Raw genomic sequence first — 26,564 nt, forward strand, 5'->3', positions numbered from 1 at the left:
TAGCTAGAATCTACCTGCAGGCTTGCGTATGATGCCAACATATGAGGATAGCAGTAGCCCTTATATAACCCATGCTAATCGAGTATGGCTCTGTCCCCCTTTAGGGGCTAACCCATGCATAGAGGTTTATAACACTGCTAGAGTTCTTTAACTCAGAGGCCTGTGGCTCAGAGCCAGCGCTCATGGCTTCGGTCGTTGCTAACAACCCATGTGAGGACATCTTATTACGCTCACTGGTTTCACTGGGAGCTGTTGCGCTTGTTTTTTCTCTGGCCGTTCATGTGCACGTCACCTGCTGCCTTCAAACACATTGTACGATGCTTACAAACGCTGGTTGCAGGGCTTTGCTGTGTAGTGGTTTCCCGCATGAGCCTGCCACTGAGTGATGAGTCCACATTAGAAGCATTTGGCATTTTAAAGTGTCTCTTTAAAATATGTATTTTTTTTTTTAAATCAAGCTGGCTGTTTTTAATTAATTTCTTGTGACGACAAATTAAGGCTGGTTTCAGAGTAACAGCCGTGTTAGTCTGTATTCGTAAAAAGAAAAGGAGTACTTGTGGCACCTTAGAGACTAACCAGTTTATTTGAGCATGAGCTTTCGTGAGCTACAGCTCACTTCATCGGATGCATAGCAGATGAATTAAGGCTGTGATCCTGCAAGGCTGTAGTCATGTATTTAACTTGACACAGGAATAGCTCTATTGACGGCCGTGCAGTAGCCCTAACCCCAAATGTGCAAGAATCATGAGTCTGGGCTCAGAAAATCAGGGGACTTAAAAATAATTACCAGTAAATAAATTTGGAGGTTTTTGTTTGCCTTCTGATGTTTGAGACTTTTGGTTTCATTTCAAGTTCTTCTCCACAACTGTGAGTTCTATGCAGTTTTAAAAAAAAAATGAAAACTGAGTCTCATGTAATCACTGGAGTCCAGGAGCCATTTTAGTTAAATATTTTTAATTAAAATTTTTTATTTGTGGTGTTTTGGTTTGTCATGAAAGATCCCAGATAAGATAAAACATTATTTAACAAAGATTACATCATCGGGCAGCAATTAATACAAATAAAAACAAATTCAACAATGGTGTCTTTATTTTATTTTTTTTTAATAGGAAAAGCATTCTATCTTTAGTGTGGACAAATAAGGGAAGGGAGTGGAGTGGGGAGATGGGCTGAGAAAGACCGGGGAACAGAGTTGTTTCACAAGCAATGTGTGTGAACTCTCTACCACGCTTCAAATTGGTATTGTAAAATATATTTTTTTTTAAAAAGTCTATTTTACATATATAAAGTAGTACATATTCCTTGGTTGGTTTGTTCCAGTCTTCATGTCACCAAAGGGTCATTTGAAAGCAAGGCAAGAGGGGGTGGGTTAGAATTAGCAAGCAGTTTTGGGGGTCAATCCACATGCTTAGTTTTGGAAATAACTGTTAGAAGAAACTTTAACTAGCTAGCGCCCAAGTCCTTATTACGGCAAGTGTTTTCATGTATATTCCCTTCACTTGACAGCCACGGCAATACCAAATGTGTAAGACGTAGGGAAGATGTAACACAACATGTCAGATCAACCTCGAGAGCTGCTCTTGGCCTCTCTGGGCCATTACTGGGTTCCCCCGCCTTTCTTTAAATATTCCCACTAAATCTGCCACAGACGAGAGGGAGCATGTGCCCGGAAGTCCCTTGATCAGCACCGTTACCTTGTAGAATTAGTGATTTCCCGTACAGAAATCTCACGGCTTCTGTGTTGTCTGCTCCTGTGATCGGTTTCAAGATTTTTTTTTTTTCCTTTTTAATTTTTTTTTATTTTTATTTTTTTTTTTTTGTATGAGGTAGCTTAAAACCAGGGAAGTTTGAGACTGGACCCTGAACCTTCCTTTATCTTGGTTTGGAAAAAAAAAAAAAAAAAAGTTAACAAACCGAGAAAGGGATGAAGGGAAAGCGTTAGAATGCTGGAACTTCCTATGGAGAGAGACAAAAAATAAAACCTCAGATCAACCTGTACTTTCCAACAAAGGTTTTTTTTATATCAGTTGATGTTAAAAAATACAGACTTGTTTTACAATAATAGCACCATTGTATTATACACAGTACTCCTGCTGATGATACACGCTGGGGGGAGAAGGGTCGGTTATACCTGTGCTTGGGACATCCATTTTGTAAGGAGGGGCCTTCACACCTGCCAGTTAGATTCCCACCTCCGTCTGACCCAACAAGAGGTCTTACAGGAAGACAATAAATAAATAACACTGTGATTTTATTCCACGGTCTGCCCAGTGATGGCTTTAGAAATAGACAATAGTCCAAAATGTAAGCGTGTGGATGTATGGCAATTGGGGGATTGACTCACCCATTCAGTGCAGAAGTCATACAAGTGATTGGAAAGTACTCAGGTCCTTGGGGTGGGGGGGTTGGTTTGTTTTGGTTCTTTTTAATGGAATTGGACTGGATTTTTTTAAAAAATGTTGTGTTTTTTTTTTTTTCCTTTTTACAAAAAGCAGACTGGCCCAACGTCAACGCCAAACTCCTGATCGGCCCCACCAATGTCCATAGGGGCAATATCGATGATGGGCAGGCGCGAGGTCTTCTGTGATCGGTATTCAATGACTGTCTTGCCCCATTTGCCAGTGTGTTTCTGGGGAGAGAGAACGAAACCAGGGATTACTAGATGCTGCAAACACCATCAAAACTGGCCTCTCTGAAGAACAGATTCCCAGTCTGGCCTGGTTAGAATTTCACAGCCGTGTTCCCAGGGGACGTCTATGCTGTGGGGACTATCTCTACGCCAGCATAACCCCATCATGTAGATTCACAGATTCCATGGCCAGAAGGGACCATTGTGATCATAGGCATTGACTTCCCCTCTGCCCCGCAGGTGATCGACCCCCCCTTCCCAAAGTCCCACCCCTGCACCGCCCTCGCTCTGCCCCAATTCCACCCCCTTCCCCAAAGTCCCCGCCCCACCCTGCCTTTTCCCAGCCCCCTCCCTGCCCCTATTCCACCCCCTTCCCCCAAGTCCCCGCCCCTGCCCCGCTTCTACTCCACCTCCTCCCCCGAGCGTGCCACATCCCCGCTCCTCCCCCTCCCTCCCGGAAAGTCCTAAGCGCCGCCAAACAGCTGTTAGACGGTGGGCGGGAAGCGCTGGGAGGGAGGGGGAAGAGTGGGGACGCGGCACGCTCAGGATGCGGGGAGGAGGCGCGGCAGGGGCGGGGGGAGCTTGGCTGCCGGTGGGTGTGGAGCACCCGCTAATTTTTCCCTGTGGGTGCTCCAGCCCTGCAGCATCCATGGAGTCGGCACCTCTGATTGTGATGATCTGATCAGACCTCCTGTATAACAACACAGGCCACAGAACTTCCCCCAACATCCTTCCTAGAGCTGATCTTCTAGTAAAACAGCCACTGTTGATTTAACAATTGTCAGTGATGGAGAATCCACCGCCACCCTTGGTAAGTTGTTCCCGTGGTTAATTACTGTCAGTGTTAAAAAGAGGTTTTATACTCACTATGGGAACAGCACCTCCGCAGGTGCCAGTAGGTAGGTCAGTGGAAGCATTATTCTCATTAGCTAGCTGCATCTACCCCAGGGGCTAGGTCAGCCTACCTATGGCATGCAGGAGTGTGGATTTTTCACACTCCCTGTGCGAGAGCTATGTCGACCTACATTTGAAGTGTAGACCAGACCTCAGCAGGGCACTGGGATAGTGCGAGATGCGCAGGGCTTGACACTCACGAATAAACGTGGGAATAAATGTTTCAAGGGGGTTAGTTAAACTGCATTAAATATCCGTGTGGACGCTTGGCTTCAGAATTAATTTGTTTGGTCTTAATTCACTGTGGAAGCGAATGACTCCTCCTCTGACCATGGCAATTGACTCTAGAGGTGATACCGGCGGAGCCTCCTGCTGTAGACCAGTTTACGCCGAGAGGAGGAAGAGTTCTGCCGGGGTAGGGACACCACCTCCCTGAACAATCTTAGCTGTGCTGACCGAAGCCCTCTCTATTGGCGTAGCTATGGCATGGGGGAGTGTTTTTTCACACCCCGACCAATGCCGGTATGCGTTTTTAAGTGTAGACCAGGCCTATTACCCTTACTACTTGTCTGTGTAATGCTTAGCACAGTGGGGCCCCAATCTCCAAGAGGGGCAATAGGTGCCATGAGGACAGCCCATGTCTTAATCTCCTTGAAATTGAGGTGCACGCAATCACTGCTTTTGAAAATTTTGACCCCCCCCACCCTAAAAAAAAAAAACCCACGTGCCTCAGTTTCCCCATGAAATGGGGATAATGGCACCAACTGACCAACCAGCCCTAGCTCATTGTGAGGATTAATTAGCCCAGGGGTGGCCAACCTGGGGCTCCGGAGCCACATGCGGCTCTTCAGAAGTTAACATGCGGCTCCTTGTCTAGGCTCCGGGGCTGGAGCTACAGGTGCCAACTTTCTAATGTGCCGGGGGGAGGGGGAGGTGTGCTCACTGCTCAACCCCTGGCCCTGCCCCCACTACACCCCTTCCCACCCCCTCCCCTGAGCCTGCTATGCCCTCACTCCTCCCCGCCCTTCCAAGCCTCCTGCACGCCATGAAACAGCTGATCAGGAGGTGTGGGGAGGGATGGGGAGGCGCTGATCGGCAGGGCTGCCGGTGGGCAGGAGGTGCTGGGAGCAGGATGGGGGAGCTGATGGGGGGCTGCTGACATGTTACTGTGGCTCTTTGGCAATGCATATTGGTAAATTCTGGCTCCTTCTCAGGCTCAGGTTGGCCACCCCTGAATTAGCTGATGTCTATAGAGAACTTTGCAGATGCCCTGCTATATAAACCCTAAGCAACAGTAACTTCCATCAGCTTACCGAGCAGCCATCCGCCAAGGCACTGTATGTGAATCTGCTGTTGCCCTCAGCTCTGATCTCGACGTCATTGGATCCCTGTATCAGGATGGCTTTCTTCAGGTTGCCGGAAGCCTCGTCCATGTAGGCAATGCTGTTCTTGCAGTGATAGGTGATGTTCTGGGAGCCTTCGGTGGACAGGAGGCGCAGGAAGGTCATCTGGATGTTGGCAGTGTTAGGGGCCAGGTTGTCATCTCCATAGCTAAACTGGAAGGAGAGATCGAGATGGTTAGCGAGTCTGGGTAGCAATGGGCCTAGAACGTCAGCTAGGAAGGTAGAGGCAATTGTGGAAGACAATCTTAGACCTGTCTTCTAAGACGTGTCTAAGACAACCTCATTTCCCATTGCCTTCCAAGTGTACTTGGGTACCTAACTTCCCTGGGCTCCTGTGAAAACCCCACATGGTTAAAAAAAATCAAGAGGAAATTCAGAAAGTTGGCATGAACTGCAGAATCGTCAGCCTCATCCTGCTGTTAACATATTCTAAATTTCAAAGGCACCCCAGATCTAAAGGCCTTTGTACTAAACAAGAGTAAAAACTAAGTGTGGAAAAGTCAAGGTGCTCTTGTTACCAATGAGCTGGGAAAGTGTACTTGAGTAGGGCACAGTTCATTATAATATATGAGGCTTGATAGTTCTCAGAAGAAACCAGGGAAAAGCAACACTCGAGTAGAAAGTTTCTATAAAAAAATTCCCCACAAAAACAATCGTATTTCCCAATAGCTGAGATGCCCGGTTACCTCCTTTGGATACAGAACACCAGATTGTCAAAGGGATTTAGGTGCCTAGCTCCTTCTGAAATACCTTTATTAATCCGGCCCTTCATGTTTTGTTACTAACTGGCATGCTAGAGATTGAGAAGAGATTCTAAGAATTCTTATTTCCTTTGCAGATTTCACTCCACTTCGACACTCCCCCTTCTTTCCCAGGGTCAGTATGTCTGTTTACATCAGTGTTTGAGAGATGTATTGACTTTTCAGGAACATATTATCCAATTTTTTCCAGGTTTTTGTGGTGCGGGGGGCAGGAGAGATTTGAAATTTTGATGAACATTTCCATTCCGGTTCATGTGACATGTCAGCCAGCTCTAGTCTTGAGCCTGTATTTTCAACCATGACTAGTAATTCTGGGGGGATTTTGTGGGGCGCCCAACTTGAGACATCTTAAAGAGACTGATTTTCAGAGGGCAGTTGCTCAGCCTTTCTTGAGAATCAGGCCCCTTTGGAGGGGTTTCAAGTGGAGCCCCCTAAAATCACTGCTCACTTTGGAAAAATGTGAAGCTGGATATAGAGGTAAAGAAAAGAGCTCTCCCTTCGAATAGACCATAGATCTCTCATCCCACCCCTAAACTCAACTCCTCCCCCAAGAGAGGCCAACTCCGGCGACTTTGAAACATTAACCAAAGGCACTTACGTGGAATCCACCATTGATGGTCTCTCCAAACCAGATATGCTTCTTCTCCTTGGTCTTGCTGGTCCACCAGTTCTTCTTGGGAATGCTGGAGGGGTTGGGATAGACGCATGTCTCTCCAGTCTCCATGTTACAGAAAACCTTAATGGCATCCAAGGTACAGCCCTGGTTAGGGTCGATCCAGTAGTCACCTGCAATGGCAGAAACACATGGGAGGTTGGCGTCTTGGTAAAACTAGGACTCATGGGGTTTTTTTGGTTTGGTTTTGAAACTCAGGAGAGAGGTGAAGGGCTGTGATGGCAGAGGATAGTGCAGGTCAGGAATGAGGTGCATCCACAGAGATGTGTGTTGGAGGGGAGCCCAGGGCTGGAATAGCAGGGATGCTACAGGTAAGGAGTGAGGTGCATCAGCATTGTGTGTGTGTGGAGAGCGCAGGGCTGGAATAGCAGGTGGGCCGTGCAGGTGCATTGCGATGTGCATTGGGAAAGAGACTTATGGGGGAGACCTCCAATGGAAGAGCAAGGGGGCGTTGGGTGGGGACTGAGGGGAATCGGCAGAGCTGTGAGCGTGGGAAGCTGAGGGCTGGAATAGCAGATCAGCAGTGAGGTGCATTGGCAGAGTGTCGGGTGGGGAGGTTTGCACAGGCCCCCGCCCATACTGGCCTGAAGGGCCAGTATTTCAGAGGAGGTGGGCAGGGAGGGATTCAGAAGCTGAAACGCCTTGGTTCCCTCCTGGCTCTGTGGCCCCTGCAGCCCTGGTGCTGCAAATCCCCACGCTCAGCACCCGGCTCTGTGCCTGGCACTCACCGCTCTTCCACTCAGGGTGGCAGAGTTTAAGGTCACGGCAGGTCCGGGCTGGGTTCTTCTTGGAGCCCTCGGGGCTGCGGATGCTTTCGATCTGGTTGTTGAGGGATTTCAGAGTGGCGTCGACCTCAACATCATGCTGGCGCAGGTCGCTAGAGGCCTGGTCAGCTCGCATGTAGCGCATAGGGTCAGGGCCTTTCTCAACCTGGCCCAAACCGGCGAAGGCCGACATGTCAATGCCGGGGCCTGGGGGGCCAGGAGGTCCAGGGGGTCCAGGGTTTCCAGGGGGACCCTGCAATGGGAGGGGAAAGAGACAATCCTTGTTTAGAACTCAGAGCCCATCTCCATCCTGTTGCTGTCCCCATGTCCCCCCATTGGGCTCAGCAAAGGGGAAGACAAGGCCCCGTCGAGCTGATGAATGGATTTACCAGTCTCCTGGCTGCTTCTCCACTAGGAGATAGAACTGGCAATGACAGCCAGCTGCTGAGGTTACACTGGGGTGAGGGAGTCACTGTGGGGGTGGACCCATTCGGGGGGGGTCAGGGTAATGGAGCCCCTGAGGGAGAGAGATGGTGGGGGAGCAGTGTTGCTGGGTGCAGACTGGAGTGACAGAGCCAGTTAGGATGAGGGAACCAGTCGGAAATACAGCCGCTCGGTGGGAACTGGGGGTGACGGAGTCACTTGGGGCAGATCAGGATGATGGAGCTGCTCAGGGTGGATTGGGGAGACGGAGCTACTTGCGGGAGATGAAGATGATGGCACAGATCAGGGTGATGGAACCACTCAGGGTGGTTTAGGGTGATGGAGACACAGTACAAATGACTTCAAGGCATGTAAGTGCCCTGCAGCTGCACTTCACCGGAAAGGCCAAGCCTTTGGTCGGGTACGGGGCTATGAGCTGCCCCATTCGCCGGGAGGGTTCGAGTCCTTAAGGCCCAGGTTGAAAGGCTGGCAGCTCTGCTAGGGGCACAGTACTTACAGCAGGTCCGGTTTCGCCACTACGACCACGAGGACCTGGAGGACCAATCGGACCGGGCATGCCATTTGAACCATCTTTGCCAGAGGGACCAACAGGGCCTGGGGGACCCTAGAAAAGATTCACAAGGGGGGAACTGAGAGCCAGGCCGTGAAAGAATCATGATGTAAAAAGACACCTGCAAGCTCAAAGGGCTCTGTGCACGAATGAGGCAGCCAGGCTAATTCATAACGCAATGAATGGGGCACCTTGGACTTCCCCATCCATCCCTCTGCTACCTGCCATGGCCACTGAGATCCCGACTACATCTGCCTTTGCTGCTAATGGCTAATGGAGACTGACCTTAGTGCAAATGATAAGGAGAATCTCCACCCGCTGTTAGCACTGTAGGGGCAGTGACACACAGAGCAGCACTTCTCATTCCATCCAGGAGAGGGCACGGGTGTGTGTGTACACAGCTCACGACCTTACATTGGAAGTACAGAGTTCTTTATCCAGGTTACTAAAATCTCCCTTGAATTTCTCCTCCTTGAAGCTGGAAAGGGGACTAAACCCCAATGTCCTTTTTGCCCGTAATGCTGTTGATTATTTTCTGCACTTTGCTCAGCTTGGCTAAGCAACTGACTAGGCCATTTCACTTGAACCTGCACTGTGCTGTTCCTTGGTCCCCCGCTACCCTCCCACGCTCCGGGATCTGGACTTACCCTGGGACCAGAAGGACCAGAAGGACCAGTAGCACCTTGATCTCCAGATGTACCCTGAAGGGGGTGGAAACAGAACCACATAGTCATATCTCAGCATCTGGACAGCTTCCCTCTGGGGGGTGCGGAACCCTGGCCTGTGTTTGGTGTCTCTCAGGCATGAGCAGCCCAAAGCTGGGTGAGGCCTGGCCCAGCGGAGGGCCCCCTTTAGCCACGCCAAGAGAGGCTGTCAGCTTCTCGCCTGGCCCAAGGCTAGGAGCTTTATGCTACAGCAAGGCCAACATGGTGGGGTGGCCCAGAGCCCCCTGCACTCCCCTCTCCCAATGCACTTCCCTCAGAGAATGGAGGAAAGGGGGGGGCTGGTTTCGTTTGACTCCAAAGGGAGCAGTTGGGGTGGAAGGGCTCTGGCGTTGGAGGTGGTGGGATGTCTCAGCTCTTGACAGGCCTTCAGTGAGACAGGCTGCCGAACCTTCCAAGACACACAGATGGCTGGGGCCATGGTAGGAGCAGGATTATGCTCATGGGGCCAAGGCAGGGACACAGCCCAGTGCCCCTGCATCAGCCCTGGCGCGGCATGTTCTGTCCCGAGTCCTGCGCCATGAGCTCAGGCCAAAGATGAGGCTCTGAGGCTGAAACTTACGGGAGGTCCAGGAAGACCCTGCAGACCAGTGAATCCTCGGTGACCCTTCAGACCTCTCTCACCAGCCTCTCCAGCTTCGCCCTTGTCACCACGAGGACCTTGAGGACCCTGAGAGGGGTGAAAGAGAAGAGCTTTCAGCCTGGGGCAGGAAAAGTCAAAGGCCAGGGCGTGGTCCAGCCCAGAGGGCCAGGCATGACCCATGCCATAGTGTAGCGTGCTGGGCACGAGGCACGGACGTGCCACACGCTGCAGGGCATGGCGCAGCCCAGAGTGCATCCCCTGCAGCTGGATGCGGTGCTGGTCTGTGCATCCAGTTTCAGCTGGAAACCCCTTGCACCTGACTCTCCAGAATCATGCAGCAGGAGAAAAGTATACAGAACAAAAGGGAAAATTCCCTCTCACAGACATATATCAGCCAGATTTCCAGAGGCGCTGAGCAGCTGCAACAGACATCAGTGGAAACAGCGGGTGCTCTGCCGCTCGGGGGACCAGGCAGCGTATTCCTCATGAGGATGACTTACCGGCATGCCACGTGCGCCTGCGGGTCCGGAGGGACCCATGGGGCCTTGAGCGCCCTGGAAAAAGACAAAGGTTGGTTATAGACATCATAATGACCCTATGAACGAGTCATCCATGCCCTTTGTAACATTTGAAGGGTTGTTGTTGACTCCTAGTTTCCAAGACTGGAAGGGTCAACTGTGGTCATTTAGTCTGATTTATTAGTCTGACTTATTCCCAAATAATTCCCAGAGCAGGCCTTGTAGAAAAATGCCCAGTCTGAATTTCAAATTGCCAGCAATGGAGAATCCATCATGAGCCTTGGTAACTTGTTCCCATGGTTAATTACCCTCACTGTTAAAAAGGTGCATCATATTTCCAGTCTGGATTTGTCTAGCTTCAGCTTTCAGTCGCTGGATCGTGTTAGACCTTTCTCTGCCTGACTGAAGAGCCCAGTGTTAAATACGTGTTCCCCAGGAAGGTACTTCTAGCCTGTGATCAAGTCACCCCTTAACCTTCTCTTTGTTAAGCTAAGCAGATTGAGTTCCTTGTTGCTGTCGCTATAAGGCAGGTTTTTTAATCCTTTAATCATTCTCGTGGCTCTTCTCTGCACCCTCCCCAATTTATCAACATCCTTCCTGAACTGTGGACACCAGAACAGGACACAGGATTCCAGCAGCGATCACACCAGTGCCAAAACCAGAGGTGATATAACTTCCCTATTCCTACTTGAGATTCCCCAGGTTACGCATCCAAGGACCACATTAGCCCTTTTGAGTGAGAACTTCAAAGCTTTCCAGGACATCTGCGCACCCCATTAATTCCCATGGAAAATAATGGGAGTTGGGCAAGTGGCTTTGATCAGCTCAGCCAGGGCTGCAACCCTCTGACCAGCTGGCTGATGTCGATCATTTCACCTCCTTTTCTGCATAGGGTGATGGTGATTTTCTCCCATTTATTCGGTATCTGAAATTTGGCAAACAATTCTTGCTTCTGCAGCTGGTTTGACAGCAGCTCTCAAGGAGGCCTCCAAATGTGCCACTCACTGGATGCACCGACTGCCTGGTACTGATTCTGTTCCCTGATTGCACCAGCATCACTCTTGGAACCTGCCTTCGGATGTGACTGCTTGCGATTGGGAATTGGAAACCCGTTTTCTGCGCCAATGCTTCTCCTGAGGCAGGTTGTTCCACCCCCCAACAGCCCAGCCAGCCAAGCCATTTGCTGCAATAGTCAGACAGCAAGTGGAATAAAGGAAGCCATACAGGATGGCCAGGTCTCTGGGGCTGAAACCAACCCCCGTGGGAGGTAACATCAGCTCATCTGATCTCCATGCGTCATCCTAACAGCAAAGCCCTGGGTTCCATGGGCTCAGTGATGCAGGTCGATTTCAATCTACTGGTCTCTGCTCTGGAGAAAATCCCCACTGCTCTTGTACAAGCAAAATCAATAGTCAGCTGACTCTGAATGATACCTTGAAATACTCTTAAATCAGGGCACTGACGCTGAATGATCACACTGCCTCTAAACGGTCCTCTCAAATGCACTTAAAGTATTTCCTCTCTATGGTACTCCTGAGTACTCAGATCCCTTTCTATACTCTAGATGGTACTCTTGAATACTCAGACCCCTTCTGTACTTTGGATGGTACTCTCGATACTCAGGGCATTTACTGTACTCTCAATGGCACTCATGAATACTCAGATCCCTTCTGTACTCTGTATGGTACTCTCAAGTACTCAAATCCCTTACTGTACTCTGGATGGTACTCACAAGTACTCAGAGCCCGCACTGTACTCTGGATGGTAGTCTTGAGTGCTCAGGGCATTTATTGTACTCTCGATGGTACTCTTGAATACTCAAATCCCTTACTGAACTCTGGATGGTACTCACAAGTACTCAGAGCCCTGACGGCACTCTAAACAGTACTCATGAATACTCAGAGCTCTTACAGTACTCTGGGTAGTATTCTCAAATACCCAGAGCCTTTTCGGTACTCTGTCTGGTACTCTTACATTCCCCTTGTGAGACCATTGACCCCTTGATGAGCTGCTGGGCACTAAGGGACACTTACAGATTCTCCTCTGTCTCCCTGTTTGCCAGTTGGACCAACCGGACCTGGGGAGCCAGGAGGGCCAGGAGCACCTGGAGAACCGACAGCACCAGTCTCACCGCGATCACCCTGCCAGGAGACAAAGACACAGCTATTAATGTTAATGTCAACGTGCTCTCCTCGCTGTGCCCCAGGAGGCCGTGATGCCACCTAGCGACGTCACCGTTCCTTCGCCTCCCTGGTTCCACAGGTCACCTCTGACCTTTGTTCTGCTGGGGCAGGTATGTGGCCAAGCACCATGGGAAGGTTTGGATAGGCCAGCGACCGCCTTTGTGGGGCAAGAGGCCCCCCACCGCTGTCCAGGTCTGCGCGACACAGCCTGATGGGGGCTCATTCAGCCACCGGCAAAGCACAAATTCACTTCTATGCAAACACAGGAGCAAGCCAGTGTGCTAGGCAGAGGCTCCACCTGGCCCCGCTCCTGGCAGCCGCTGCTGCCCAGAACATGGCATCCAGTGCAGGCCTGACCTTACAGGGCATCATGAGCCCAATGCTTGCGGTCACACGAGAAGGGAATGAACGAACCTCCGCTGTTTCACCGAGCGCAGGAGCTTCATGGGAGCTCTTGGTATGGCACCCTATGAGACCCCCAAGCCCTGGCACCCTGCTGCTGGAGAGCAGAGATGGGTGCAGGGTACCCAAAGGCACCCTGGGATAGAAACTCCTTTTGCCAAGCTCACCTTCACTCCAGCTGCGCCATCTCTGCCAGGGGGGCCATCAGATCCGGGGGTGCCCTGGGAACGAGAAGAGGAGCAGAAGGTGAGTCCTTGGAGGCCACCCAGGGAGTTCTGCCTGGGGAAGTGGGTAGGATGTGTGCAGACCTGGGCAAAGGAGCTGGCCGCACAGGCAGCTGGTGAAACAAAGCTTCCTGTGCAAGGCTCCTGTGAGTTCTAGAACCGGAGAACTAGGAACTGGGCTGTCCCAGGGCAGCCACAACTAGTGAGGCCACGTTCCTGGCCCTCCCCTGGGGAAGGGGGATCTGGGTTACACCCAGGGAAGGGGGATCCCCATACTATCCAGCCATCACCATGGGAACGGGATGAGGCCGCAGGCTGAGAAGTGCCACCGATGGCTGATTCACACCCAGCCTTGCGGCTCTTAGAATCTGGCTGTGGAAACGCGTCTCCCTTCGTTTCCAGGCCGTTCACACGCCTAGCCGGTTTCGTTGCTTACCTCGCGCCCAGGTTCACCAGAGGGACCAGTCAGACCTGGGGGGCCCACAGGACCAGGTGGCCCACGGTCGCCGGCACCTCCAGGGGCTCCTTGTTTGCCAGGCTCACCCTAAAGCAGAGGGTCAAGAACAGAAACAATCCAAGTGAGCTGATCCCCGTGCAGCACACGGGCTGCTTCTGCACCGTCACTTTCCTGACAATTAGCCCCCCCATCAGGGTCACAAGATACCTTCCATCCTAAAGCCCAAACCTGACCCCACAACGTCTGACCCAACTCAACAGGAGACTTTCCATTGACTTTGGATCAGGCCTGAGCATCCTTCCTGCCTGAAAGTTGCAGCGAGGCTCTCCTGGTGGAGCAGAATGGTTTTACCTCAGGCTGGCCACTTATGAAATAGGCCACGTGAGCTAATGGCCGGCATTGTCCTTCCAATGGAGTCTCTCACTTGTGTTGGCCATTGCATATCTCATGACATGGACGCCAGAGGTGCTGCATTCGATAGGCCTTGAGGAGCCGCTGTGCCGAGGGGTACGCTGAATAGGGGCTGTTTGAAAACTGTCCACCAAAACGGGCTTTTTGACGCACAATTGAGGTTTGCAAAGCCACAGGTTCGTTCCCGAAAATCATCCGCTTTTGGGTGGAAAATTGTGAATTGTCCTCGAATGCCCGAAAACCTTGTCAGCTGAAAATGTTCAGTTCTAGTTTTTTCCTTGAAAACTCCACATTTTCAGTGGGGAAGCAACCAGCTTCCGCACTGCCTCTGATAGCGAGAGATGATGGGTGGGCAACGGCATTTAATATAGGTCAGACCCTGAGGGGTGCTGAGCATTGCCTGGAACATGCTAACTCCCTCCAGTGACTTCTCAAGAGGCAGTGCCTCCCTAATTGGACCCTATGGACAAAAGTAATGTACAGGGGCTTTGTGAAATCTCAGTGAAGAATACGGGGCAGATTCTCCATTGATCGGCACTTTGTGTCATCAACAACGTCTAGGCAAGCTGGGTGCAAATCATAGAGTATTATGGTTGGAAGAGACCTCAGGAGATCATCTAGTCCAATCCCCTGCTCAAAGCAGAACCAGCACCAACTAAATCATCCCAGCCAGGCCTTAAAAACCTCTAAGGATGGAGATTCCACCATCTCCCTATGTAACCCATTCCAGTGCTTCACCCCCCTCCTAGTGAAACAGAGTGTAACTGTTCTGAGTTAGCAGTGTGTTGCACGTGTTAGTGACAGCACAAGGTGCCGGGCGATGGAGAATAGGGGCCTATAACATTAGTGATGATCTCCATGCACCCAAAAGCCGGTGAGGTTTGGAAGTGCTGTGAACAGAAGTGCTTTCCGGTCTTAAAATATACACGTGCTGTCAGCCCAGTCCGAGAGCACTCCTAGGCTCCATGACATGCTCAGTACAGAGGAGCTGACAAGTGCATATAGGGTGAAATTCAGCACAAGGTCTAGAGACCAGTCCAGTCACTCACAAGCCCTGCAGTGGAATGTAAGTGGTGCAGAAATATTGCGTGGTCCCTCTGCACGAGGGCGAATTTCTTCCACGGCCCATTCGTCAGTTAGTTTTTCATTGGCTGTCTTCTCCGGGGCTTATCCCAGACTTGAATCTCCCTGATTCACAATGGGGTGGGGGATGCAGGGCAGAGTGAAGGATGTTTGTGGGACCTTAACGCTGAATTTCCTGGTTTATCAATGCTGAATTGTTTTAAACGACACTGTCCAAAAAAGGTTCTTTTGGTTTAAATTCCCTCTGATCTCAAATTGTCTCTTTTATCCATCTAGTCCATGGGTTCTCGACTTGGGCATCATAAGCATGTCCAGGGGTGTCATGCTCAACGCCCTTTCTTTATGGCTAGATAGAAGAGATGCCTGACAGCATTATCTGTTGTCATAAGGGCTCTGCAGAACAGGCTCGCTGCAGGTTTACAGGAAACAAATTAATGCTGAACACACGATACCCACCCAGGCGTTAAAGTCCCTATCATAAATAATAGCCCATCACAGAGATCTGAGGCAAACATCTCCGAGGTTAGACCCCCGAGGGAGCCAGGTTACTTGGGTTAAGGCAGGGACAGCTTCCCTGTCCTGACTTCACTCAGAACTGGCCCATAGTAGACACAACCAACCCTTTTGTTATGGCCTGCTGGGTCCTGATTGGCCTCCACCTGCTTCTTGCCCTTCTAGGAGCTGGAGCAGCAACTCTTGCTGGTTTTGCCAGCAGCTGATCATGAGAGGCCTCTCCTCTCTAGGCAACCCCTGGAGGACTGAACTCGCTGCTCTTCCCTTCCAGCAGGACGCCTTTTTATTGCAGGGTGCACCAGCGGGCAGCACATGCCTGGGACGCACCTTCACAGGCTCCCAGTAAGGAAAGAGCCCAGACCCACGGATTTGCTCCGACCCTCTCACTTTAGCTCTCTCAGCACATCCGCTTCATTCCACCTCTGCAGAGAAATAAGCTCTGCACTTCAGCTATAGGGCACGAGGGACTTTGTGAGCTGGGTTGGCACAGTCTGACTCTGCCTGGCCTTGACTTTGCAAGGTAAAGCTACTTACGGAGGGACCTGGCAGCCCCGGGAAACCTCTCTCACCACGCTGGCCGGGAAGACCGACAATACCTCGCTGGCCTGCCAAACCTTGAGGACCGGGTGGCCCATCGGCCCCCTGGAAAAGACAGAGGCAGGAGGTAAAATCCAGCAGAGGCTGCACTAGGTAGTAACTATTGTGCAATCAAAGACAAGGCAACGTGCACGTGAAAACTTACAGGTGGGCCATCTTCCCCGGACTCTCCCTTCTCACCAGGAGGACCGGCAGCGCCTTGGAGACCAGGGTCACCACCACGGCCCGGTGGGCCCGCATCACCACGAGCGCCCTTGGGACCATCTTTGCCAGAAGCACCTGGTGGGCCAGCGGGGCCTGGGTTACCCTAGAAGAGAAATGAAAGGATTTGGTGAGAATGGGGGATGTTCTTCACCCTGGTGCAAAGGCCAATAAGTAATTCTGTCTTCTAATCAATCGACGAAGTGCACTTAGGCCATCCGAGTCCCAGAGAATCCTTCTCCGCCTGAAGACTCACTAGCCCCTGCACCTTCCCCTCCCATCTCATCGCAACAGCCAACCATCTCAAAGTGAGGTCAATCCATCTCCTTATCAGAGAAAAACTCACGGTGTCCTATCATGTAGGCCAGACTCTCCACCTGTCGAGAGCACAAAGGACCAGGGATCCTCATCAGGTCACAGCAGAAATTTGTTTTGGGGGAATAAAAGCCCCCAAAGTTACTGAAAACTATGAAAGGGCGGGAACTCCCTGGTTCATCTGTTAGAAATGTGGGGAAGCTCTTTTGGTTCGACGCACCGTTCTTTGTTCTCTTTGGAGCAACGTGCCGGTGCGGTAACAGACCAGGAACACGGGGACAGCCAGCTTGGGTCAGATTAATGGGTCCATCCAGCTCAGTCTCTGTTCTCCTGCAGTGCCAGCTGCTTCGGAGGAGAATGCAGGAAACCCTGCAGTAGGTCACGAGGGATAAAACTGCCCCAGGGAATGGACCATCTAACTCTCCCATGGACAGAGGGTGGCTTATGTCCCGTCTCCTGTCCAAAACCCAAACATAGGCCCCGCCAAGGTGGAACCGACGCTGGATGTTCCTGAACTTACGTTAGGGCCGGGAGGGCCGACACGTCCTGCAGCGCCGGGGAATCCGGTGGCTCCCTGGATAAGGAGAGGAGAAACAGAAGGGTAAACAGAGCACCCCAGTCCTTGCCCTTCCTGGAGAGAGGGGTGCGGTTCCCCACCATTAACAGGTCTGAGCTTTACGAGTCAGAAGGGTGGATTCGTCCCAGAGAGGGGTGGAGTGCATGGGGCTGGGGGGAAAGCACCCGCTCCGTGTGTTGGTGCAAATGACTGGCCAGCTTGGGAGGGCGAGTCCTTCAAGCAGACTTAACCCTACCGGACACTTGGACAGAGCAGCAGTTCAGGCAAGGCCTTCGCTGTCCCCCAGGGCTGAACCTTCCAGCATCATTAGAACTCAAGGGCTGCAGCCAAGTCCCCTGGCTTGTCGGTTGGCAGGGATCTGAGCCCCGCGCCGCAGAGCAACGAGCAAAGCCAACTAGCCCACTGGCAGGCAGGAGCCTGTACTGCACGGTGAGGTGCCGAGCTGGCCCCCATACAGCCACCCCTTTCCCTGGGCCCATTTCGAAATCATCCCAGTGGCGAGGCGGGGGCGTTCTTCCTCCTGGCCTGCAATTCACTGACACGCACAAGGAGGATGGAGCCCATTCGGCAGCCGTCGCCCTTGCCTGGGCTGTGATTGTCTCAGCTTCCCCGCCGCCTTGCTCAGCCCGTGCATGGCAGGCCAATACTGGCCCAACTAGAATCCGCTGCACAGCCCTTGGGCGGGAGCCAGGCTGAGCTCTGGCACTTGGTGCCCGTCTCCAAGGTGTTGAAGGACCTGGATGGTACTTACAGGGGGTCCCTGCGCACCTCGAGCTCCTTTAGGACCAGTCACACCAGTGGGACCCTAAGAAGGAAAAAGAAGCAGGTTAGATCCCGAATGGACTGCAGGAAATCAGCCCATGGTCTTGGCAAAGGGACTGGTCCTTTGTACCAATGGGCGGGTATTTCTCTTACAGCCTGGAGATGAGTAGCAGCCAGACCCTCCCTCTGACCTTGATGGTCTCTAGTGAGACCCCCCCTCTCTGTCCTCGTGGTGCCTTCCTTCCCGCACCCAGCTCTGTCCCCTCTGGCAGTGGTTGCCATGGCTGGGGGTGCGGCTGGCTGCAGCCATATGTCCCCTAGAGGGCGTCCTTCACAGCTGGGGCATTTCATGATGGTCTCCCCCATCAGACAGGGGGAGGGAGGGCAAAGAGGGAAACTGACCCGGATCAAACATCCCTAGGGATGGGGAAGGAGTCCTCGTGTGTGGGGATACGCAGCAGAGGGTATTTTCCAGCCCTCCAAGCTCCCAGAGGGCTTCATGGCTGCAATGAAATTGCCGCCCTTGCTCCCTGGTGTGCGTGCGCCTTGGAATAGGGCACTGCCATTGCAGAGAGAGGGGCGACCCTCTGGCAGGAATCCAGCCCCCTCTTTCCTGGGCCGGTCCTGGGGGTTTATTCCAAACTGAACCCAGGCTCCTCCATGAAAGGGAAAATCGGGGTGAGGGATTACTGGGGCATCCGCCATTTCAACTCTTATCCCTCAGCTGGGGTAAATCAGTGACCCAGATCCTAGGTTCTGACCCGTTGCAAGTGGCCAGAGTATTTTCAAAGCAAAGCACTGTCCTTTCTTGGGCCCCTTTTCCTGAGGATGGTTCATCTCTGGCCAGCCCCCACTCTCCCAGGCTGCCTTCCCAGTGGGGTCATGGGGGGAGGAGCGAGACTTGGCTTTACCAACCTGTGGACCAGGAGCACCGGAAGAACCCTGTGGACCCGGGGCCCCAGCGTCTCCCTTCTGGCCAGATTCTCCTTGTTCACCTTTAGCGCCGGGTTGGCCGTCAGCGCCCTGCATCAGGAAGGGAAGAAAAAGCACCCAGGGTGAGATGTGGCCTCCCTGCGAGACAGGTGCCCGGTGCTGGGCATGTGACACCGTCATCACTACGGGTACATGGCTATCGAGGGGCGGGATAGAGAGGGAACCTGGACGACAAGGGTCAGCAAACGCGGCTTTACTCACGGGAGGTCCAGCAAATCCAGCAGGGCCAGGGGCTCCAGGCTCACCACGATCACCCTGAAACAGAAAGGACTGGGGTTAAATGGGGGGCCCAGGAAGGAAACACCCCAACCTGGACAGCAAGCTCTATGGGGCAGGAGGCATCTTTGTGCTTCCATGTCTGCACAGCATCTAGCACCCTGGTTCTCGACCTTGTCCATTTGGGGACACCCCCCAGGAGCCTCTCCCATGTAGCTGGCACCCCACCCCTATTTAGTCGGGTGGTCTCGACCTCTTGACACCTGTTTGTGAGCCCCACGCACTGGGGGTCACGACCCCCCTGACCTAGCACAATGAGTGGGGCCTCTGGCAGCTATCCCCATCAATCAGAGCAATGTTGGCAAGAATGGGGAAGCCGGCGAATTCCCCAGGGGTGGTCTCTGAATTGAGAGGGGCACAGACCCCGCCCCCCGGCCAAGGGGCTCAGTCCCATTGTGTGAACCAAGGTCTGGGGACCTAAGGTTGTTGGCATCACACTTACCGGGGCACCGCGGGCGCCGGCAGCACCAGATGGGCCTGGGGGACCCAATTCACCCTAGACAGGGAGAAAGAAGGAGATGTGAGAGCAGTCAGGGGGATATGGCTGGCCAGAGGTTGTAGATCACGTGGGACTCTGCACTTCCTACTTCCACAGCCTCAGTTTACCTTCCGCATTCTGCACCCCCTGCTTGGCCTGAGCCCAGCCCCATCCCTACACTCTTTCCAGACCCCAAAGCCCTGCCCAGATCTCAAGCTCCACCCACAGCCTGAGCTTCCTCTCAAGCCCCTCCTCCAGCTCCAAGACACACCCATGCTCCCAAAGCCGCTCCCCCAGTCCTTTCCGTTCCCTCGTTCCCCCATAACCCTCCCACACTCCAACTTGAGGACTCCCCCACCCCACCCCCCAGCTCAAAGTTCTCCCCATGGCACCAGGGTTGCCATATTTCTGATTGCAGAAAACCGAACACACTTGCCCCGCCCCTTCTCCAAGGCCCCGCCCCCCACTCACTCCATCCCCCCTCCCTCCATTGCTCTCTCTCCCCAACCCTGGCTCATTTTCACTGGGCTGGGGCGGGAGTTGGGGTGTGAGAGGGGTGAAGGGCTCCGGCTGGGGGTGTGGGCTCTGGAGTGGGGTCAGGGATGAGGGGTTTGGGATGCGAGAAGGGACTCAGGGCTGGGACAGGGGGTTGCGGGGTGAGGGCTCCAGTTGGGGGTGCGGGGGCTCTGGGATGGGGATGAGGGGGTTGGGGTGTGGGAGGGGGCTCAGGGCTAGGGCCAGGGGGTGGGGTATGGGGGGAAGTGTGGGGGGGTGAAGGCTCCACCTAGGGGTGCGGGCTCTGGGGTTGGGTGGGGGATGAGGGGTTTTGGGTGCAGGAGGGGGCTCCAGGCTGGAGGGTGGGGCCGAGGAGTTCAGAGTGTGGGAGGGGGTGAGGGGTGCAGGCTCCAGGCAGCACTTACCTCAGGTGGCTCCCGGAAGCAGCCAGCATGTCTGGCTCCTAGGCAGAGGGGCCAGGCGGCTCCGCATTCTGCCCCTGCCCGCAGGCGCCACCCCTGCAACTCCCAATGGCCGCGGTTCCTGGCCAATGGGAGCCGCGGAGCCGGTGCTTGGTGTGGGGGCAGTGCGTGGAGCCACCTGGCCACGCCTCTGCCTAGGGGCCACAGGGACACGTCGCCGTTTCCGGGAGCCGCACGGAGCCAGGTAGGGACGGGAGCCTGCCTGCCCCACTGTGCTGCTGACCGGAGCCGCCAGGGTCCCTTTTCAACCAGGCGTTCTAGTCGAAAACCAGACGCCTGGCAACTGTACATGGCACTGGCTCGGCTTGTGCCCTGAAGCCCCGCCCATATGCCAAGGCCCCTCCCACAGATCAGTGACTCTCCCAGCTGGGCCATAGCTCTTGCCGTATCTCTGGCTCCGGCAGCCTGATCTATGGACACCTGGGGGGAGTCACGGAGGAGCACAGACCTTTGTCACCGAGAGGCTGGGAAATCCATGGGGTCTGAGCAGTGAATGTTGCTCATTATGCCCTCCCCACATTGCACTGAGCCCCATTGCCCCCAGCCAGGCGTCATGCAGAGTTCGTGGGTTCTTACCTTCTCGCCGTTGGGGCCAGAAGGGCCAGGGGGGCCGATCGGACCTGTCAAACCCTGGGAAAGGGAAGAGGGAGAGGAGGGTGAGCAGATGGCTGTGAAGAGCACCTGCTGCCTGTGTGTGCCGGGCAGAGCCCAGTGTGAGCCCGGGGCTGGGTTAGTGTCAGAGACTGAACCCAGACCTTCCAGGTTCGCTGGCTTCTCTGCAGCATGGAGCGCCATGCCTCAAAACCCTGGGGATCGGTTTTAAACCAGCAAGGGAGTAATAACAACCCTCTGCCTGCTACAGCCTGACAAACACCGCTACAGCCTGAATGCTACCAAGCTCCAGCTCCGCCTGACTGCTATGCAGCTACAACCTTGCTAGACTGCTACATGGCTACAGCCGGACTCCTACCCTGCTCCCGCTCTCTGCCAGCTATGTGGCTACAGCTCTGCCTGACTGCTACAGCCGGACTCCTACCCCGCTCCCGCTCTCTGCCAGCTCCATGGCTACAGCTCTGCCTGACTGCTACAGCCGGACTCCTACCCTGCTCCAGCTCTCTGCTTGCAATGAGGCTACAGCTCTGCCTGACTGCTACAGCCGGACTCCTACCCTGCTCCAGCACGTGGCTACCGCTCTGCTTGACTGCTACAGCTGGACTCCTACCCTGCTCCAGCTCTCTGCCAGCTCCATGGCTACCGCTCTGCCTGACTGCTACAGCCGGACTCCTACACTGCTCCCGCTCTCTGCCAGCTCCATGGCTACAGCTCTGCCTGACTGCTACAGCTGGACTCCTACCCTGCTCCCGCTCTCTGCCAGCTCCATGGCTACAGCTCTGCCTGACTGCTACAGCCGGACTCCTACCCTGCTCCCGCTGTCTGCCAGCTCCATGGCTACCGCTCTGCCTGACTGCTACAGCCGGACTCCTACCCTGCTCCAGCTCTGCGTGCTACCCGGCTACTGCCTGCCTCCCTGCAACACTTCTACAACTCCACCTGACTGCGACAGCTCCCTGGCAATTCCTACGCTGCCGCTACTCTTCCTGACCAGCAGGGCTTTCTGACCGCTACACCGTGACCGCTCGTTCCCTGACCGCTGTCGCGCTCTGCCTGGTCTCCGCACCGTCGCAGCTCTCTGCTTGACCTTTAAGCTACCCTCCAGCGTATGTCCCCAGGGTCAGCTGCTTGCATAGCTCGACAGGCAGACGGCTGGGATGTTGCATGATCACTCCGTCCCCGTGACAATCTGAGCGAGTGAGGCCTTCCCCTCTACTTACTCTTCCGCCGTCCTTGCCGGGAGCGCCTTCTGGGCCTTTCTCGCCGACATCACCCTGTGGGAGGAGATCAGAGGGAAATTACCACCCAGCCGCCAGTACGGCCGAACGATCCCAGGGCAACAGTGGGCCACGAGACCCTCCCCGACCCCATCAGCTCAGAGAGGGCAGCAAAGAGATCCCAGAGATAGATCAAGAACTAATGGGGGCTTGGACTGCTTGATTGGCAGACGGTCTTTCACCTGCCGCAGGTGATAGAAATGCTTAGAGTCAGGGACCACAGATCATCTAGCCTGATCTCCTGTATGTCACAGGCCACCCATGCCACCCAGCACTCTACACCCAACAACCGAAAGTAGACCCAGGTATCACGGCCCACAGAAGACCAAGCTATTGCGTGCCACAGGTCGGGGCTAGGTAGGACCGAGGTTCACCAAAGCCCCTGCAACAGCTGGAAATTGCTTAGCGCTTCCAAAGGTCTGATGGAAGCCGCTGATCTTGTGTCCTCTGGTCTATGGGTCTGAACTCTCTGCATTAAGGTCGACATCCCTGAGGCCAAATATATTCAGTGCTGGGTAGGCAGGTTCCCCTTCCCATATTCCCCCTTCTTCGCATGAACGTGGCTAGATCCCATAGCTCCATTGAAGTCCATGGGGCCAGCTCCCAGCGTCTATAAATCAGCATCACTACATTGCAATCATTACGTCTTCCATAGCTCTCACCCGCCGGGAATCCAGCCCTGCGTGTGTCTGCCCTGTGCAATGCCTGACCCCTGAAGTCCCGGGGAAGGTGCTACTTACCCTGTCTCCCTTTGGTCCAGAAATACCAGCTGCTCCCCTCTCACCGGGCATCCCTTGCAGACCAGGGGGACCTTGGGCACCATTAGGGCCGGATGGACCAGTCGCACCCTAGAGTGGAGAAACACAGCAAGGTCACTGAGCGGCTGCATGTTTCCAGATCCTGAGGGAGCTGCTGTCCCCCGTCACTGGGCTTGGGGGGGGCTAGAGCGGTGATTCTCCACATTACCCCCTGACCTCCCCGGGACTCCCTCCCCGCCAGCAAAACAGGAAGGAAAGGGTAGTCACGGCACTGCCACCGTTCATGGCCCCAAGTTGAGAACCCCTGGACTGTAGGTCCAGTGGTTTCCTAAATCAAGGTCCTAAAGCGAGAGGATGAGGTGGACATATCGACTCCCATTTTAAGTGCCGCTGTAGGGGAGGAGTTGCACTGGGAAAGCCATGCTCTGGGTGATGCAGGCGGGGCAGGATTGGCCACGCCCTCTTCGTGTGCACGGAGCTGCACTATGATAGCAATCAAGCGAGGCTGAGCAGTCAGCCTAGGCTGCTCTGTCCCAGGCCGTGCGAGGCTCTGCCCTGGTGGAACGTTCTCCCATCGGACAGACCGGATGCTTAGGGGCCCAGCCCTTTGGGGCCCTTGTAAACATGATGCCCACAAAGCCTGCAGCTGCTAAGGTCCGTTTTCCTGCCCCCTTCCCAGGGCAAGATCTCATCCTGGCGACTGGTACGATGCCACCCCGGGTGGGGATTGAAGTGTGGACCCCTAGAGCGGAAAGCCTGAGCCTTGCATGCCAGAGCTACAGGACCGGTTCTCTCAGCCAGGACACAGCACAAGGACTGAATCGGCTACGAGAGAGAGACAAAGAGCTGCCTGGGTTACACAAGGGAACCTACCTTGGGTCCATCGGTACCAGGAGTTCCGGGGAGCCCTCGAGCACCCTGCAGACCTTGTGAACCTGGAGAGCCACGTTCACCTGGGAAGCCGCGTTCACCCTGGCGTGGAAAGAGACACCGTTATGGAGAGGTCACAGCTGGGGACTGGCAGGGGCAATTAAAGGGCCCTGGCGGTTTATCACACGGTGCATCTCGGCAATCGTGCCCCATTGCAACAGGGTCGCTCGGGGCTGCTCTGCTGGGGCAGGTGGCTGCCACGCTCCACCCCAGAGGTGGCTGCGTATCAGCGCTGGGTGAATGTTCCCTAGCGGCTGCCTGTTAGATGCTCTGGGATTGCCTGGAAGCTGCTGTAGAAATACCGGGGGGTTAAACAGGGCACCCAAAAGTGGAGAGACCAAAACTGAAAGGTGGCTTTTGACTGTTTTGCTGCCAGTGCCCTGGAGGGGGCGGTTAATGGTGCAAGGGGCGCTCAGGGGCGATGTCAGCGGAGATGCAACGGGTGCTGAGACCATGAGCAGCAGATACAAGGCCAAGAACGACAGCACAGTCTTCTTGTTCTGGGTTTGTACAGCGCCTAGCACGATGGGCTCCTGGTCCAGGACAGGGGCTCCTGGGCACTACTGTAATACACCTAATAACTGATATACAGCACCTAGCACCATGCAGCCCTGTTCCATGAGTAAGGCTCTGCAGTGATACCGTAATACATAGAATATGTAGCAATAATAATGTACAGCACCTAGCACAACAGGGTCCTGATTCATGCCAAGGGCTCCAGGGCACTACCGTAATATATCTAATAAAGCACCTAGCACGATGGGCTCCTGGTCCAGGACAGGGGCTCCTAGGCGCTGCTGTAACACCTAATAAATAGCAATAACCCAGCTGCTGAGCTTCCTGCTCTGCGACCCAGAGGACGGATAATACTTACTCGGGGACCCACGAGGCCTGGGGTGCCAGCTTCGCCAGGGACGCCCTATGGAGAGCAAGAAGGGGGAGACGGCAGTTACATTCCGAGAGGGAGGCTCCTAGGCAAGAGAGCTCCTTCCCTAGCCAGAGACGCACCACCCCATCCAGAGAGAAGATGGGAACAGACCTACAGCAGGGCCCGCTCTCCCCAGGCGCGGTGGGGTCAGTTCGCCCTGCGGGAGGCTCTGGCTGTCATTTGACTCAGACTGGGCAGACGTGCAAATCAGCAGCAATGTGCGAGCGAGGGTTGTTTCTGACTAGCAGCTTTCGGGCGGTGCGAGGGGACCAGTCTGGGCCTGGTGCATCGCACGCGCTGTCTCGCTCCTGAGGTGGCCCAGGAAACCCTAGATCTGGACGGGAGGGCAGCATGCTGAGTCTGATAGAGCCCCAAGTTTAGGGATCATCAGGCTTCTTCAGTGACTCAGGCGTTTCCCCACATGGTGGCTTGAGCTAGGTGGGCTGAACCTCCCTGAGTCAGCGCCGGCACCAGGGGACTAAACCCCAGGGGAACCCTCCTCCTTGCAAAGGGGACTCAGCTGCCAGCTCGCATGGCAGCTCTGTTCATGGCCTGCAGTGAGGCGCTAAGGAGGCTCTGGGATGCGGTCTGAACTCACCTGATCTCCTGGCTTGCCACCTTCGCCTGGAGGACCTGGGGGGCCGGGGAGTCCCTGAAAGGAAGCAGTGCAGAGAGGTTAGCCATGATCGTCGGTTGCTGATGTCAACGCTGCATTGGAAACCCAGGTCTGTGGGCCCCGGGCTTGTGGACTCATTGTTTCCAAGCCTGCGCTTGAGCATCCATACTGCACTGTAAACCTGGGTTTGCAATTGCTGGGGCTGGGTCTCAGAGCCACGCTAACACATCCGCGCTATGCAGACCTTCTGACTTGGGTCTGTGGCTTGAGCTGCATCCACACTGCAAAATGACGGGGCCTCGATTCACAGCAGGACTTGGGCTCTGACCCACACCCCCGAGCAGGGTCCTAGGATCCGGGTGCTTCCTGCCCTGAGTCAGACTGATTTGTGTGTAGACGGAACGAGGGGCTTGGGCTCAAACCTGAGTCACAGCCCAGGCTTAGTGTGCAGTGTAGACACATCCTCAGTCTCTGGGCTGTGTGGGGCATGTTCAGAGCACGTGTTGGGTAACAAAAGGGCCCAGCTGGGATTCTGGATCTGGCACATGGGGCATCCGCTCCTGGAAGCAGCCAGCCTGCTGGCACTAGGGCTGATGCATGTGTCTAAAGCCTCCAACAGAGATACACTGAGCAGGCCAGAGCTCCTGGTTGTTTAGGGGGATGGAGCTCGGGGTGCAGGTATTTACAGGACTGCCCCGACCCCACACTGCCAAAGGGTTAAAAGGCATCGCTCCTACTCACCTGGAAGCCAGAAGGACCTGGCGAGCCCTGCTCACCCCTCTCTCCAGCAGGCCCCTGCAGAAGGAAGGGAGAACTGTGAGCATAAACTACATCCGGTCCTGACCCCAGATTTAGGGCCCAATGGGGAGGACAGTGATAGGACAGGGCTACGGTGCCCGTGATGGGACTGGACATGTCATCCATGACACCCACCCTGTGTGGTAGCCCTTGAAGTCGGATATCTGTGACGTGCCTGGTTTGTTTTACTTTGATTTGTTCTCTAAACCAGGTTCCCCTATGTTAGAGCAGCCAGGCTCTGGCGAAAAAAATTAA

The 26,564-nt window shown here is 54.3% G+C and overlaps 1 protein-coding gene across 2 annotated transcripts in view; it reads right to left on the minus strand.

Moving 5' to 3' along the window:
- Positions 1–1,769: 1,769 nt before the first annotated feature.
- COL2A1 (collagen type II alpha 1 chain) overlaps positions 1,770–26,564 on the minus strand; it is a 64,118-nt gene continuing 39,323 nt past the window's right edge. For both annotated transcript variants that reach the window (XM_037884045.2, XM_043533071.1), the window contains 25 exons: positions 26,253–26,306; positions 25,494–25,547; positions 24,842–24,886; positions 23,911–24,009; positions 23,020–23,127; positions 22,223–22,276; positions 20,967–21,020; positions 19,378–19,431; positions 18,861–18,914; positions 18,582–18,689; positions 17,656–17,709; positions 16,848–16,901; positions 15,957–16,118; positions 15,749–15,856; positions 13,187–13,294; positions 12,694–12,747; positions 11,975–12,082; positions 9,924–9,977; positions 9,403–9,510; positions 8,766–8,819; positions 8,065–8,172; positions 7,089–7,377; positions 6,286–6,473; positions 4,837–5,079; positions 1,770–2,629 (listed from right to left, as the gene is read on the minus strand). In XM_037884045.2, the coding sequence (XP_037739973.1) occupies positions 2,483–2,629; positions 4,837–5,079; positions 6,286–6,473; positions 7,089–7,377; positions 8,065–8,172; positions 8,766–8,819; positions 9,403–9,510; positions 9,924–9,977; positions 11,975–12,082; positions 12,694–12,747; positions 13,187–13,294; positions 15,749–15,856; positions 15,957–16,118; positions 16,848–16,901; positions 17,656–17,709; positions 18,582–18,689; positions 18,861–18,914; positions 19,378–19,431; positions 20,967–21,020; positions 22,223–22,276; positions 23,020–23,127; positions 23,911–24,009; positions 24,842–24,886; positions 25,494–25,547; positions 26,253–26,306 (2,523 nt within the window). In that variant the 3' untranslated portion in view covers positions 1,770–2,482. The remainder of the gene's footprint in view (positions 2,630–4,836; positions 5,080–6,285; positions 6,474–7,088; positions 7,378–8,064; positions 8,173–8,765; positions 8,820–9,402; positions 9,511–9,923; positions 9,978–11,974; positions 12,083–12,693; positions 12,748–13,186; positions 13,295–15,748; positions 15,857–15,956; positions 16,119–16,847; positions 16,902–17,655; positions 17,710–18,581; positions 18,690–18,860; positions 18,915–19,377; positions 19,432–20,966; positions 21,021–22,222; positions 22,277–23,019; positions 23,128–23,910; positions 24,010–24,841; positions 24,887–25,493; positions 25,548–26,252; positions 26,307–26,564) is intronic.

The sequence above is a fragment of the Chelonia mydas genome, chromosome 20 (assembly GCF_015237465.2).
Source record: "Chelonia mydas isolate rCheMyd1 chromosome 20, rCheMyd1.pri.v2, whole genome shotgun sequence".
NCBI lineage: Eukaryota > Metazoa > Chordata > Testudines > Cheloniidae > Chelonia > Chelonia mydas.